The 13,659-nt window shown below is 48.2% G+C and overlaps 1 protein-coding gene and 1 long non-coding RNA gene across 2 annotated transcripts in view; one reads left to right on the top strand and one right to left on the bottom strand.

Moving 5' to 3' along the window:
• Nucleotides 1–13,659, bottom strand: part of Adam12 (ADAM metallopeptidase domain 12) — a 252,762-nt gene that overhangs the window by 70,832 nt on the left and 168,271 nt on the right. Inside the window, exon 5 of the mRNA XM_090345624.1 lies at nt 6,062–6,138. Coding sequence (XP_090201750.1) covers nt 6,062–6,138 — 77 coding nt within the window. The remainder of the gene's footprint in view (nt 1–6,061; nt 6,139–13,659) is intronic.
• Nucleotides 3,340–11,843, top strand: LOC150053690 (uncharacterized). The gene is made up of 3 exons (XR_016537771.1): nt 3,340–3,452; nt 8,996–9,304; nt 11,500–11,843. It is a non-coding gene; the product is annotated as an uncharacterized LOC150053690 (long non-coding RNA).

Here is a 13,659-nt window from a genome sequence, read left to right as displayed (position 1 = left end):
TTTGCTCGTTAATGATACTGATGTTAAGAAGCTTAAATTAAGAAAGAAAATTTGAAAGGCAAGGACAATTAATGTCAAAAATATGGATTTACTAAAAAATGGACTTTCTTACAGTCAAAAGAAAATAGCACCACAGCCCTTCACTTTGTATTGTTACTTTTCCACTGTGCATTGATTTCAATACACTGGAGACTTAAAATGTGTCACCATGATTGAATCCTGGGGAGGAAATTGCTGAAAAAGTTTTTCTACTTAGTGGAAAATTTCTAGAAATTGTTACTTAGCCATAAAAATGTTCTCCTATCTCTTTTTATCTTTTAAGTCATCCAAAGGCAGATGTTGGGAAACGGGGTGAAGGCCTTCCCTTTGCTGCACAGCTTTGGCAGCCTATATACAGCATAATTAAATAATTGCTTTGGACTGCCTTGGGTATAATTAATCATTTAGCTCTAAGGATTGCTGGAAACAACGGGGGTTACAAATCTGAAGCACTCAGGCTTTCCGAGATGTAAAAATGTGATGTTCTCACAGCCCTCCTGGCCCTGAGTTAGATAAGGAGACGCAATTTGTTTTACGTTGACTACATAGATAGTTGGTTGTAAACTTGAAGTTGGAAGAATCTTGGGGTACTGAATATAAATTCAACAGACTCTGAGTGTGTGCTTTTTTCTTTCCTCTTGGTGGACTGGTGTTGGTGAAGGAGGATTAGAAGGGGCCCCAGTGTGTGATGGAGATGGAGACTGCGTCCCTTCTCTGGAGGAACAGCTTGAGGCAGACCCTAGACCTGCCATTGTAGGAGGCCAAGGCCAACTTCTGGGGTAGAAAAGAAACACATGGAGAGGGAGAAGAAGGACCCCCCACTACCCCCAGTACTCTTCCTCCATCTCTTAGCCCTCTCATTACCCCTAATGAGCTATGAATCTTCCTGGATCTGAACATCCACCACTGTGGAGTGTACCCAGGTGGCTGAAGGCAGAGCCAGGGCCAAACCAGACCCGATGTCTAAGGCTCAGGCTTCTCAACCTCATGCTTCCCTGCCTGCCTCAGCCCTGTTTTAACAGGGACAGCGTGCTCAGAACGGGGACAACAGTGGTGAAACAGAAGCAGAAAAGACAGTGACCCGAGAAGGGAGCAGCTGCTATGAAAACAGACAGACTTCCCTTAAAATGGAACCTCTTGATGTTCTTTATTGAACAGAAATGAAGAGGAATCTGTCAAACCTGTCAGCTGACTTGGCTAGCTTTGAGTGTGAAAACTCAGGGGGCAGGGTCTATTTTCCCTCAAGGTAGGTTTTTGTCCTTCTGAAAATTTGGTTTTTAATCTAGCATCAGCGGTGCATGTGGAAAACTGCAGCTTAATGTTATAGGAAGCTAGACTATCTTTCCTAAGATAATGATTCAAAATTATAAATTATCCCAGTTTGTTCAGTCTTCAACTGCGAATCTCATTTCCTAGGAATGACTTTTAGTCTTAATATTCTGCTGTCAATCATAAGTTAGAAATATGGTTGACATGAGATTTAATTTCAGTGCTTTTTTATTCTGGAGAAGTTCATGGGTAAAAACAATATCCTGCCTCATCTGTGTTTGATAAACTGTAATGACAACAATATTAGCCAGCATATGAGCACCATAAGGCTTATTTTCAATAAATGGTTTCCATGGAAACTATTCATGTATAAGCAAAACAAATACGCATTATCCCCACCAGGCACTGGGCTAGATGTCCTGTGGTTGGCTCCTGTTTAGAATGAAAGGTGCAAGCAGGGTCACGAGCTTGATCAAAAGGAAAGGTTTAAGCTAGGTGTTTAAGAACAGGTTGAGCTTCCTGAATTCAAACATCTCAAATTCTAAGTGTGCAATTCACAGACAAGTTTCGCCTCAGGAATTTCAGATGAGATATTTTCAATCTACCCCGGCACCCCGAGAATAAGAACAGATTCAAGATCTTAAAGATCACCTTCACTGAAATACGTTGGGTATCACCAAGTTTACCCTCATAAAGTGGGCAAGTCAGTGGCTTTTAGAATACTGCACTGTGAAAATATCATCCTTACCTAATTTCAGGACATTTTCATTACCCTGAAGAGAGTTTGTACCCATTAGTGGTCCTCCTTCCCCTGCCCCCCCCCCAAAAAAAAGCCAGGCTCCTGAATGGGCTATATTTCATCCAGTATTGACAGCAATCCAGCAAAACAAATGACACTGGCCCATTTTACTAATGAGCAAAGAAGAATGGGAGCCCAGGTCACTGGGGGAGGGCCTCTGAGTAGTGTCCCTTTGAAGTGTGTGTGCTCATGTGCATCCCTCTCTCCTGTAATAGAGCCGAAAGTTTAGAAAGAGGGCCTTTTTAGATGGAATTTAACCCAGTATCTTAAAAACAAGATCATTCTGGATTAGAGTGGGCCCCACTGACATGTCGTAAGAGAAACAGAAGGGTTGACAAATAGGCTGGGACCATGGGCTCAGGCCTGTAAGTCCTAGCTGCTCAGGCGCCTGAGACCTAGAGGACGGCAATCTGAAGCCCAGCCTGGGCTGGATGTGTGGCTTAAGTGGTCGTGTGCCAGTCTATCAAGCAAACTGAAAAGCTCATCAGGCCCTGAGTCCAAACCCTGGTATTGGGGGTGGAGGAGGTTACAAAAGCCAAGAAGGTCAAGTACAGACAGAGGCTGGAGCTGCGGTGATGTCACCATCAGCCAAGCAATGCCAAGGCTACCAACAGCTAGGACAGAGCGGTACAGAAAGGCTTCTCCCCTGAAGTTTCTGGAAAGAATCCATCCCATGATACTTTGTGCTTGGAACTTCTAATGACAGAAAAACTTGGTTGCTTAAGCTGGCTGTTGGCAGAGCCAAGACTTGTCCCCAAGTTATTCACTGCCTACAACCGTGCCAGTGATCCATCTCTCCGTCACCCCAAGTGTGCACTTCAGAGGGAGCCGCTGACACCACAGGCTGACTTCAGAGCGGTTCAGAGCTGCCCGGCGCTGGCGTCAGCTCAGCCCTGATGTGCTCGGGGGCTCACAGGCCTTGTATGAACAAGGAGCAAGGAAGGTCGGGGCTCCCTCCAGGAGAGAGGAAGTGGGGGACATTACAGACAAGTAGTGGGAGCCACAAAGGAAGCAGTGGGGTGTTGGGGTGGAGGACATAACATGGGGTGCTGGGCTGCCATGCTCTCCTGGCTCCATTCAATATCTTGTGAGTCTCCCAACACTGTGATTAGATAATGTCTGCCTCCTTTCCACCCCGGGGCAGTTTCCTCACGTCTTCTGGTTTGCTCAGCACGGTCAATAGGTGACAGGTAGGTGAGGCCGTGATCAATAAACCTTTGCAGGCGGACTGATGAGCAGGCACGGAAGGGCACGCCGGATGTGCCACCAGCCTTGGCAGTAGCTCTGGAACAGTGGAGGGTGGAGACAGCCACGCTGGACTTGAGCAGCAGGAGCAGGCCATCAGGTAACATGTGCGGGGTCACCCCAGCTCCCCAGGGGTCCAGCTTAGGGACTCAGGTGACCAGGGGAAGAGGGTGGGCGGGAGACTGCCTGCAGACCCATCCAGGCGTGCAGTTTTAGACCTGGGGGGGGGGGTTGAGTGCCAGTGTCCTGGCAGAGCCGTAGACTCCACCTTAGGTGTTTGTCAGGGGGTGGCAGCGCAGGCCCAGAGCTGGCAGGGACAGGTTCCGGATCCTCTCATGTCCCCACCGACATCCCAGCATGTCCACAGGAAAAAGGAAGCAGGAGGGGAGCAGCATGGAGTCCTGGCTGGATATACACGGCAGTGGTGAGAGGGGAGCCCAGGAGGCCAGCCAGAAAAGGCTGAGTGTGCAGATGACCAGGGGGACAGGGGTTAGAGACAAGGACAAGCTGGCCTGATCTCCTTCCTGCGGGAGGATCTACTGCGCTCTACAGGGCTGAGGACCTGCACGGAGCAGGACAGAGGGTTCTTCATTCTGTCCATGTGGGGATTAAGGCAATGAACCCTGGGGACCTTCGCCGTCAGGAAAACCCTCCTCAGTGGACCCGACTTTCCAAGGCCTTAGCCCACATGGCTGTGGGTCTTCAGCTCAAACGAGGAATTTGGAAAATACATATTCCTCCAGGTCAGAGGACACTGGGGACAAGTGTGTGTGGGGCTGGCAGGACAGTGGCCACGTGGCCCTGGGCTGTGGCCTGACCCCTGTGGAAGATGGCCACGCAGCCCAGGGCCCGGGCCCCGTCGGCCCTGTTTTCTCCCTGAGTTTTGTGTCCTTTAGTTTCCCAGCTGAGACTTCTGGATAGATTTCTTCAAATATGTCCATTGGATTTGTTTGTTGAATTAGCAACAGTGATTCTGCACCCACACGGCAGGTATTTTACAGGGGGCTTGTTCTCCTGGCTAAATTACAAATGAGTGTTTTCATTATTGTGTATATCCTGGGTTCCATGGTCTGCCACACCGATCAATTTTACCCTTTGAAAAAAGAAATGGATGACAACTTTTTAAACAGTCTAGGGGCAAGAAATAGTCTGGTGACATATTGGTTTTGCCATAAAATTTGGTACAGTAAACAGCACCTGTCACAACTAAAATCAATATGGAACTTCCAATAAGACTTGTTTGAGTACTAATGGCTTCTCCTCTTGATATTTTTACTTATTTATTTACATGTTTTGTGATGCTAGAGACCAGGATCTTGCATCTTGTATATGCTAGGCAAGAGATCCACTGTGAAGCAACAGGTCCTTGAGGTTTTTATATGACTGGGTGTCCCTTACATCAGTCATCCATCAGTCTGTCATCTGACACATTCCCTACCCTGAAGCCCTTACCACAGGGAATTTAGTAAGTGAAGTCCCAGCTCCAGGCGTCCAAGTCCTGGTTTCCCCAGCATTTCAGCCTAGTTCTGAACCTGTGCCTGCAGTGATGGGAAGACTCTGGCTCACATGGAGCTGGGCTGATGCAAGGGATGGAGGGAGGAAGGGAAAGGTATGGTGTGTGCCTGTGGGTTGTGTGGTGTTATGTTGTGTATATTAAATGATTTGTGCTGTGTGTGGACACTGCCGAATCATTATGTGCCTGTGTGCTGCCTTGTGTGTATATTTCATTAATTATTTACATGATGTGTATGAGAGGCTGTGTGTCTCATTACATGCCTGTGTGTTATGTTGTGCTGTGCTGCATGTATTACATTCTTGGCACGGTGTGTGGAGAGGCTGTGTTATGCTTTCATGCTCATGGACGCTGTGGCATGTGTGTCACTCGTGACTGTGTCCATTCTCCCTAATCTCCCAGGATGTCACAGTTACCACGGACAACCCTGCAACCCTGCCTCTAAAATCAGGCTGTCCATTCTCCCACCCCCTCCTGCAGAACTCCACTCTGGTACAGTGTACCCAAACCCCCCAGGATGTGGAGGATAAGCTGTTAGTTCACCAACTCAATAAATAAGCCCAGTAAAAAGGCTGAGGCAGCTGGAAATCTGTCAGACAAATGGTTTTCCTGGAGCGTGCTGAAGAGCGGAGTGAAAGCTCACAACTGCTGGGGGCTGCCAGCTCAGCCCCAGGCGTCTGTACTTCTTTTCCTTCTTGCCTTTGCACACAGCACCGCCACAGCCTCCTGCCGATCCAGGCCTACTATCAACTGACCTCGGTCAATGTTAAATGAATCCCTTTATTTATTTTGCTTCCTAATGAAAGGAGGCCTTCCCTTTTAGTTTTTATTATTATTATTATTAAGCCAACAGCTTCATTATTAATACTTAATGTCCTGTCTTTTAGCTCTGGGAATTATTAAGCATCAGAGCCACAGAAATGAAAGGTGACTCTGAATATTGGAGCTCAGCTAGTTTAGTCCTCTTAGGTCCCCAGACCTGGGCACAGGGTTTAAGAGGACTTGGGGAGAAGGCTTTCTAAGACGGGGGTCATGGCATGGTTGTGACTGCCCACACCAGTCTCCTCCCCTTGCCAGATGGCGGTGCCCTATCACCCCAGCATGCGTGGTGCTTTGGAGAGAGTGGGTAAGACGGAGGTGGTGGACGGGTGGGTGGTGTGCTTAAGACCAGAGCTGCCGTGGCCATGGCCACTTACCTGAGACCAGAGCAGGTGCTGAGACTGACTGTGGAATCAGCATCTCCTTGTACATGTCCGTGGTAGTAACAGTGGCCCTGCAGTAGAGTGGAAAATGGTTCAGTGATTACACTCCTGCCACTGCAATCGGCCGCCTGTCTCCCATGCTCTCCTGTTGTTATAATGGATTTTCCTTTTCCAGGAGCCTCAGCCCTCCCCCACACGTGCTCTGGAGAGCTTTGTTTCATTCAAGTCTAGTGTTCTACCACTTTAGCCACAGCTCCGGGTTTGCTTTTGTTTCCTGGTTAATTGAACACAACGGGCTCATAGGCTTTCCCGCTAGGGCTGGTCTTGAACCATCATTGACATATCTCAGCCTCCTGAGTAGCAAGGATTACAGGTGAGAGCTACCTGTGTCCAACCGCAGTCTCAATATTCAATGCTAGATGTAAAGCAAGCTGTCGGCATCTGTGGCTGGAGGAGCTGAGATCATCCATAGGGCTTTGAATGCATCCGTTCCACTGCTGTCCCTCTGACTCCTATGTCCCTATGTCCCCCGGGCCAGTGCTAGTGCTCAGTGCTACACAAAGGCCACGGCAGAACCAATCTTCCTTGGTAATGAGGCAAGGCACAGCATGGGGTATTCGCACACATTGGGAGGCCGAATAAAACAAGGCCGCAATCTATGGCCTGTGGAAACCTAACCAAGGATGAGGGGGATGAGAGGAAGTGGGGTGAAGGAAGAGGGGACCTGGCTGAACCACACAATTGAGAGCAGCAAGTCTGTCTCAGCAGGAAGCCAAAGCAAGAAGGGTCTAAGTCCAAGACAAAGTTTCCTGTATGGGCATGCCTGCATCAGTCTGTTCTTTAATGATGTTTATGCTTGCAAAAAGAAACCACAGAGCGGATGCTTCCTTAGTGGAGACGGGTACCCATCCAGGTTGGAAGGTTCATTTCACTGCTGAATGAATCCTATTCTGCAGCCCCAATTAAGTGCCTGACTGGCAAGCATCGGCTGGCACATGCTCAGTAGTCTTCACTCAGGTCCTGCAGTGAGAGGGAGGGGAAGGGCTGCCATGCTGAGGGAACAGAGGGCCCTGTCCTTGGCAGAGCCCATCTCAGCGAATGACTCCTTGGACCATGATCATGGTGGTTTACTAAGACTACACTGAGGTTGCTAAGCAAAAGGACCTGATGGTTTGGAGGGACGGAATCAACTGGATAATGGTGTGAGAAAGGAGCTAAAAAAGATGTCACTGTCACCAAGTGGAGAAGGGCATCCTGAGATCATCTCCAAGGGAGATAGAAGACAGTAGGGAGATTTACTATTTCATTCGACTTTATCTTGTAGATTTTGGAAGCTCTCTACACACATATGACATACAGGATATTGATATTTGATCTAATTATTATGGGTCAATTGTCTTTTAACTGCTTTGGATAGCCTTTGTTGGTGTCTCTGGTTTTCATAAATCTGTTGTTCTCTTCCTGAATTTTTTTGTAGGTGGCTTAAGGCAGTTTTCTTTGAGGCCATGGGTATATGCTTCATTTTTTTTTTCTTTCTTCTTTTTGGTTGTATTTGAACTTGAACTTCCTAGGCTGGGCTTTACTAATTGAGCACCACCAGTGCTTTTTGTTTTAGCTGGCTTTCAGGTGGGATCTTGTACTTTTCCTGGATCTGCCTAGACTATGATCCTCCTACTTCTTTCTCTCCCTTCACCTGTTTTCTATTTGTATGGCCTTGCAATTAGCTGTACGTGGATTTTAATACCTGCACGTGTGGTGCTGGAATCCCACCTTCCTGTACAAACAAAGGCAGCCATATTCCACTTCCCTTTACCCTCTCTTCACTCATTTGAGGTGCTTGTGGCTCTACTTTTGAATCCTCTAGTCAACCTTCAATTGTCAGTCGCTGTGTTTAAGTTACAGTTGTTCTGCATTGCACTGTGGTATGTGACAGAGCAAGTTCACTTTTAAATTTCAGACTGGATTCCCATGGCACAGATGTCACTCATCATTTTTAAGCTGCCAACGTCAATGTTTTATGGTATACCGTTTATATACCTAATTTCCCCCATCACCTCTATTCCATAGCAATGTACACCCATCACCATTATCTACTCCCCAAACATTTGTTCGGCCCCCATGGAAGTGGAGAACCTCCCAGTAGTCACTCTCATTACCCCTTCCCCCAGCCTCCCTTCTGTTACAATGACTTCACCTGCTCTGCTCATGTCATATAAAACACAATAAGTGGCTTGTGTCTGGCTTCTTCCATTAAGCATAACGTTTTCAAGGCTTGCTCATGTTATAACAAGTATCAGCTCTCTATTTTCATTGCTGAATAACAGTCTTTTATTCTCCAGATAGGGCCCTGCATATTTGCCTGGATCAGCCAGGACTGCAGTCCTCCCATTTATGCTTTTGCCTATCTTAGATGATAATTTGGGGCCACTGTGCTCAGATTTTTATTGATTGTGATGCTGTTTTGTGAACTTTTGTGCCCCATGGCCTAGATCCTCAGTTCTCACAATTTCAGCATCCCAAGTAGAGATAGGATTCTAGAGATGAGCCACCATGCTTGGCTTGTGTATGGATATTTTAATATAAAGGAAAGCTTTTGGTTTTGAAAGTTTATGGCGGACACCCTGTGATGTCAGTTTGACAGTTTATAGTTCACCTCGGATTTTCTATATTGTCAGTCATGTCAATCATAAATAACAGAAGCCACATGGCCTCTTTGTTAGAGCCTCCCTCTGCATTGCAGAGCAGGGAGACTGTTTCCCGGGCCCAGAGAAGCAGAGGGACTGAAGAGAGAAAGCAGGTACACAGGCAGAGTGAAGGGGGATGGGGCGGTTCAGGGGTGAGGCTCAGTTCTGCCTGGGCTCAGGTGCAGGGGTATGGTGCTCACGGTACCCTGCTCTCCCCACTGAGGCTGCATGTGGCTTAGCTCAGGGCACGTGGGAGGGCTGGATGGGTGGAGATGCTCTGCCAGCCACACCAGAGACCACCAGCCTCGTCACGCAGGCACACCTCCTCAGCACCCGTGTACAGTGGAGTTGAGATGGTCTCCCCTCTCCAGGTGACTCCGAGGGAATCGTGATGACATTTCTGTGCAGTGGCCTGCAATGGGACTCCGCCAGGGGACCGAGCCCTCTCCCTGGCTCTGGCCATGGCGTGGGGTGTCAGCCCTGGGCACACACAGGCACTGTGCAGCCCAGTTGACAGGGGGCACTGCTGACTACTGGGCTTCAGCTTTCTGGGGTAACTTAAATCACTACTGTGGACTTTGGGGATTCATTCTAAAATTCCCCTCCTGTTTTGGAGAAATTTTAAATACTAGTTAGAAACACTGGAAATTAATTGGATACTAATTTATTCTCGGTTATACACCGGTTTAAAAAAATCAGCCAGCTGAATACAGGTTAATAAATTAAAAACTAAGTAGTGAGAATCATCTTATTTACTTACATTGGAAATTTCAGACTCATTTGTTCTCAATCCCTATTTATTTTTAAAAATAGATTATTTATCAAATGGACATTCAAATTAAATACACAGAAATATAGGCTCATTAAAGCACAAGCTGAGAACAAATTAGTAGCAAATGAATTTCCAGTTCAACAACTTGGTTGAAGTAATGCTTATGAATTGGGTGGGGGGGGGGAAGGTTTCGAGAGTACAACTTGTCTCCCCTGCCATTCCTGAAAGTAAGCAGCTCTGCTGCTCTCATCACCATCCTGAGACCTGAGGACCTGTTCCTCAGCTAAGACACCACCCTGGCCTTGACAGCTGACTAACAAGCAGGCCTACTTACACAGTAATAATCATAATCACTGCAGATTCCCCAGGATAATTCCAACGTCAGCACAAGTCACACACTGCGAGAAGGAAGGTGCTTTCACTCTGTGATGCAGGGACCCAGTGGGATGGACCACTTCAGAACCCCCTGGCTGAGCATGGTAGGGATATCACTCCCTGGAACAACTTAGCGTTTAGCAACACAAATACCAGGGAAACGAGACATGTTGTTTAGAGGGAAGAGGTGAGGGAAGAGAAGGAAGGGTGGGTAAATGGAAAGGGGATGGATGGGTGAATACAGTCATATTACTCAATATACACAGGTAACAATGGGACCAGGTAACTTGGGCGACCGGAAGGATTGAGAGAGATGGGGGAGAATGCTGGAACACTTGACATCCATCAAGATGCCTTGTCCTTATAAACTGTCACGTTGTCAGGCGCAGTGGGTCATGCCTGTAATCCTAGCTACTCTGGAGGCTGAGATTTGAAAGGTTCAAAGCCAGCCTGGGCACTAAAAGACCTGAGACTCTTATCTCCATTAACCTCTAGAAAATGGGAAGTGGGGCTTGGCTCCAGGGTAGGGCGGTAGCCTTGAGCTGAAGAGCTCAGGGACAGCACCCAGGCCTAGTTCAAGTCCCATGACATCCCCCCCTCCCAAAAAAACCCAAACTGACATGTTGATTTGAAACTCATTATTACAACTCCTTAAAGATGATAAAAGAATTATGTTAAGAAAGAGAAAAGAAACCACTTGTCACACCTGATTGCTACTTGCTTGTGCAGTGACCTCTGTGGGGGAAAGCAGGAGAGAGGGGCTTGCAGACTGTGCCTCAACCATTGTCTGGCAGGGCTTGCTCAGATGTGCAGACCAGTGGTCTCTGGGAAGATACACTGAGGCAGAAGCATCTGCCTGCAGACCATCCGTCCCCATGGACCACAGACCACAGATGTGGCACAGATGGTCTGCACCCCACACCCTCACCCCCTGGGCTGGCTGGTCCACTGATCACTGAGAATGAGCCCACGGGACTGTGCCACTGGGCTCCACACACCCTTTCCCAAGTGCATTCTTTTCTCTGAGGTCAAGCTAACTGCCTTGATGTCTTCCAGGGACACCACCCGAACAGTTTTTTCTCCAGCTCGTGTCTCTGAAGATGTCACTCAATAAGAGGGCTACCTTCCTGGAATGGTCAGCTTTTCCTCATTGTGCTGATCCAATACATTTCTACCAACCAAACCCCATGCAAACAAAACACCCCAAATACACACAGCCACAAAATGACATCTTTCTCTCTACCAGACCTCCACCCGTGTAGGCTATATACTTATTATTTAACCCAGTGCATTTCCCCACTCCAGTAAAATACATTCCCGTCTGTTTAATGCTATCAATCACACATAATGGTGGGTAAGAGGGAGCTGGAATAAGAACTCTTGAACTTGAAAATTGGTAGCCTTCAACGCAATGCCCTACGGGAAGTCAAATCAGACTTCTGGTACTCCACTGTCAGTGGGCTAGAAAGAAAGGCATTTTATACGCTAAAATGGTAGCCCAAATTGCCTGACTCTGTGATTAAAAAGGGGACAGCTAGCAAGCAGAGTTGGTTAGAGTGTGCCTACAGCATGATATTTTCAATGCAATTTCTTTCCCCCAGGAATTCTGAAGGCCTGCCTCACCCCTGATGAAGGCAGCACTGAAACTAACCTAGATCCAGGGCTCAGTCACAAGATGTAGCTGGAGGAAGCCTGAGACCACCTGAGGTCACCCCTGCTCTTCTAGCCGGCTTCCTCCAGCTGTGGGAAACTGAGATCCTGCCGTCAAAGGTGGCAGAGGTGGCTGATGGCAAGGCAGGGCCGGACACAGAGCCTCTGGCTTCCCGGAGCCCCTCCCACATTCTGTGCCTGGCAGCTGGAGACACAGACAGCCTCATGAATGTCTCCTTTCCAGAAGGCACACTTCCACCTGGATGTGAACTTCACACAGTGCTTTCCTGCATCCTCCTTGGATGGGGTAGGGGGAAAGTCAGGTGGGGGGGTGGGGGGTGGGGGGGTGGGAAGCTCCTAGCATTTATTTATTATTATTCCCAGGACATGGTGGTACCTCTGTCCTCTACACAGATCATCAAGGCCCTATAGGAAACATTTTCCCTGAGATGAAAACATGGTGACAGAGCAGCAAACAATAAAGAGGTGACTTTGCAGCTCATGTCTGCAGAGCTGGCTGCCTGGCTCAGCCCTGCGTGTGGCTGGACAAGAGGGGTTGGGGACCATGGGCACTCTCATCCTTGCTGGGCTCGCTCTGCTCCCACAGTCCTAACGAGGACCATGCCTGGTTAGAGACTGCACAGACCTAACCTCAGGGGCCAGTCCAAGGACTCTACCATGTTGGAATTCTGCATCAGACAACACATGCTTAAGAAAACATGTTCACATGCTCTGGGAGCTCCCGGCAAATCAGGCCTTGAAGGGGCTGTCTGTGACCAGAAGACCTCCAGCTCAATCCTGCCAGGGGACCACCAGGGTTCCTTTGAGACTTGGACTCTGAGATTTTCATCACTACAATGGGATGGATATTTAATTTCCCAAGGTTTCAGGGACTGACGAAACATAATATAGGGAAGGAAGTATTTTGTAAAACACAAGGTATTGTTACAAATTTGGGAGACCAAAATAAGTATAGACTTTTAACCTATTATGATGCAAGCTATGTTTTCCACCTACTGTTTTCCTTTGCTCTGAACTCTCTCTCTCTTTTTTTTTTAATGTCAGTGCTGGGGCTTCAACTCAGGGTTTTGTTCTTTTGCTTGGCTTTCCCATTCAAAGCTGGTACTCTACTACTTGAGCCACACCTCTACTTCTGGCTTTTTGTTGGTCAACTGGAGATAAGATACTCAGGACTTTCCTGCTCATGCTGGTTTTGACTCACAGTCTCCACATCTCAGCCTTCTGACTAGCTACGATTACAGGTGTGAGCCACCTGTGTTCAGTGGGTTTGTGTGGTGCCCGAGTGGATAGCTGTGACCCACTGGAGAAAAGGAAGTGCTACTTTCTCATTGTCTCTCACTAGTTCCTCATGTCTAGCTCGTCTCTCTGGATGCTGTGGAAAAGGCCCTGGAGGTAGAGGGCGGGGTGAGGGCCTGAGGCAAAGGCAGTGACCCAAGGAGACCCCTTAGCCTTGGAGAAGTTTGGTTGGCATCTGGCCACTACTTTGGTTGGTCACAGCTCAGGTTTTCATCCATCTCCATGATCTATGAAATCTCAGAGGAACTGCAGCACAGTGTGGGAGAGGCCTGCTGTGATCAACAGTCTCAGCCCAGCCGTGCTTGTGGCTGACTCCCTTTTCTACAAATGTGGGAGGGGTTCTGTGTCCAAGATTTTTCTTCCCATTGTAGGGCAGGCTGAGGATTCGGAGCCTGGCAGTCTGACCTCATGGCTGCCCTCCCACACCTGCACCTAACTGCCCTAAACAGAGGCCTGGCGCCGACCCTAGAGGCCTTCCCTCATCACACTGCCGACCCCTGCAGGGAAGGATGAGACCATAACTGGAGTCCTGGGAAACGGGCTTGGTGCCTCATTGCTTGGCTCCCACAGTCTCCTTGCCCCAGGCACAGAGCACTTTGCTTGGATTCTGTGATGGTTAAAACAGGCCAGCCTTCTCCTTCCAGTGCTGGGGGCTCTGGTCTGTTTTTTTTTTCTTTCTTTCTGTTGTTATTGTTGTTGTTTTGTCAGTCCCAGGACTTGAACTCAGGGCCTGAGCACTGTCCTTGGGCTTTCTCAAGGCTAGAAGTCCAGGGCCTGAACCATAGCACCACTAC

The sequence above is a fragment of the Megascapheus bottae genome, chromosome 15 (assembly GCF_031878675.1).
Source record: "Megascapheus bottae isolate mThoBot1 chromosome 15, mThoBot2.hap1, whole genome shotgun sequence".
NCBI classification, from domain to species: domain Eukaryota; kingdom Metazoa; phylum Chordata; class Mammalia; order Rodentia; family Geomyidae; genus Megascapheus; species Megascapheus bottae.
The sequence above is the reverse complement of the archived record's forward strand: the minus strand, read 5'-3'. Positions and strand labels throughout refer to the sequence as shown.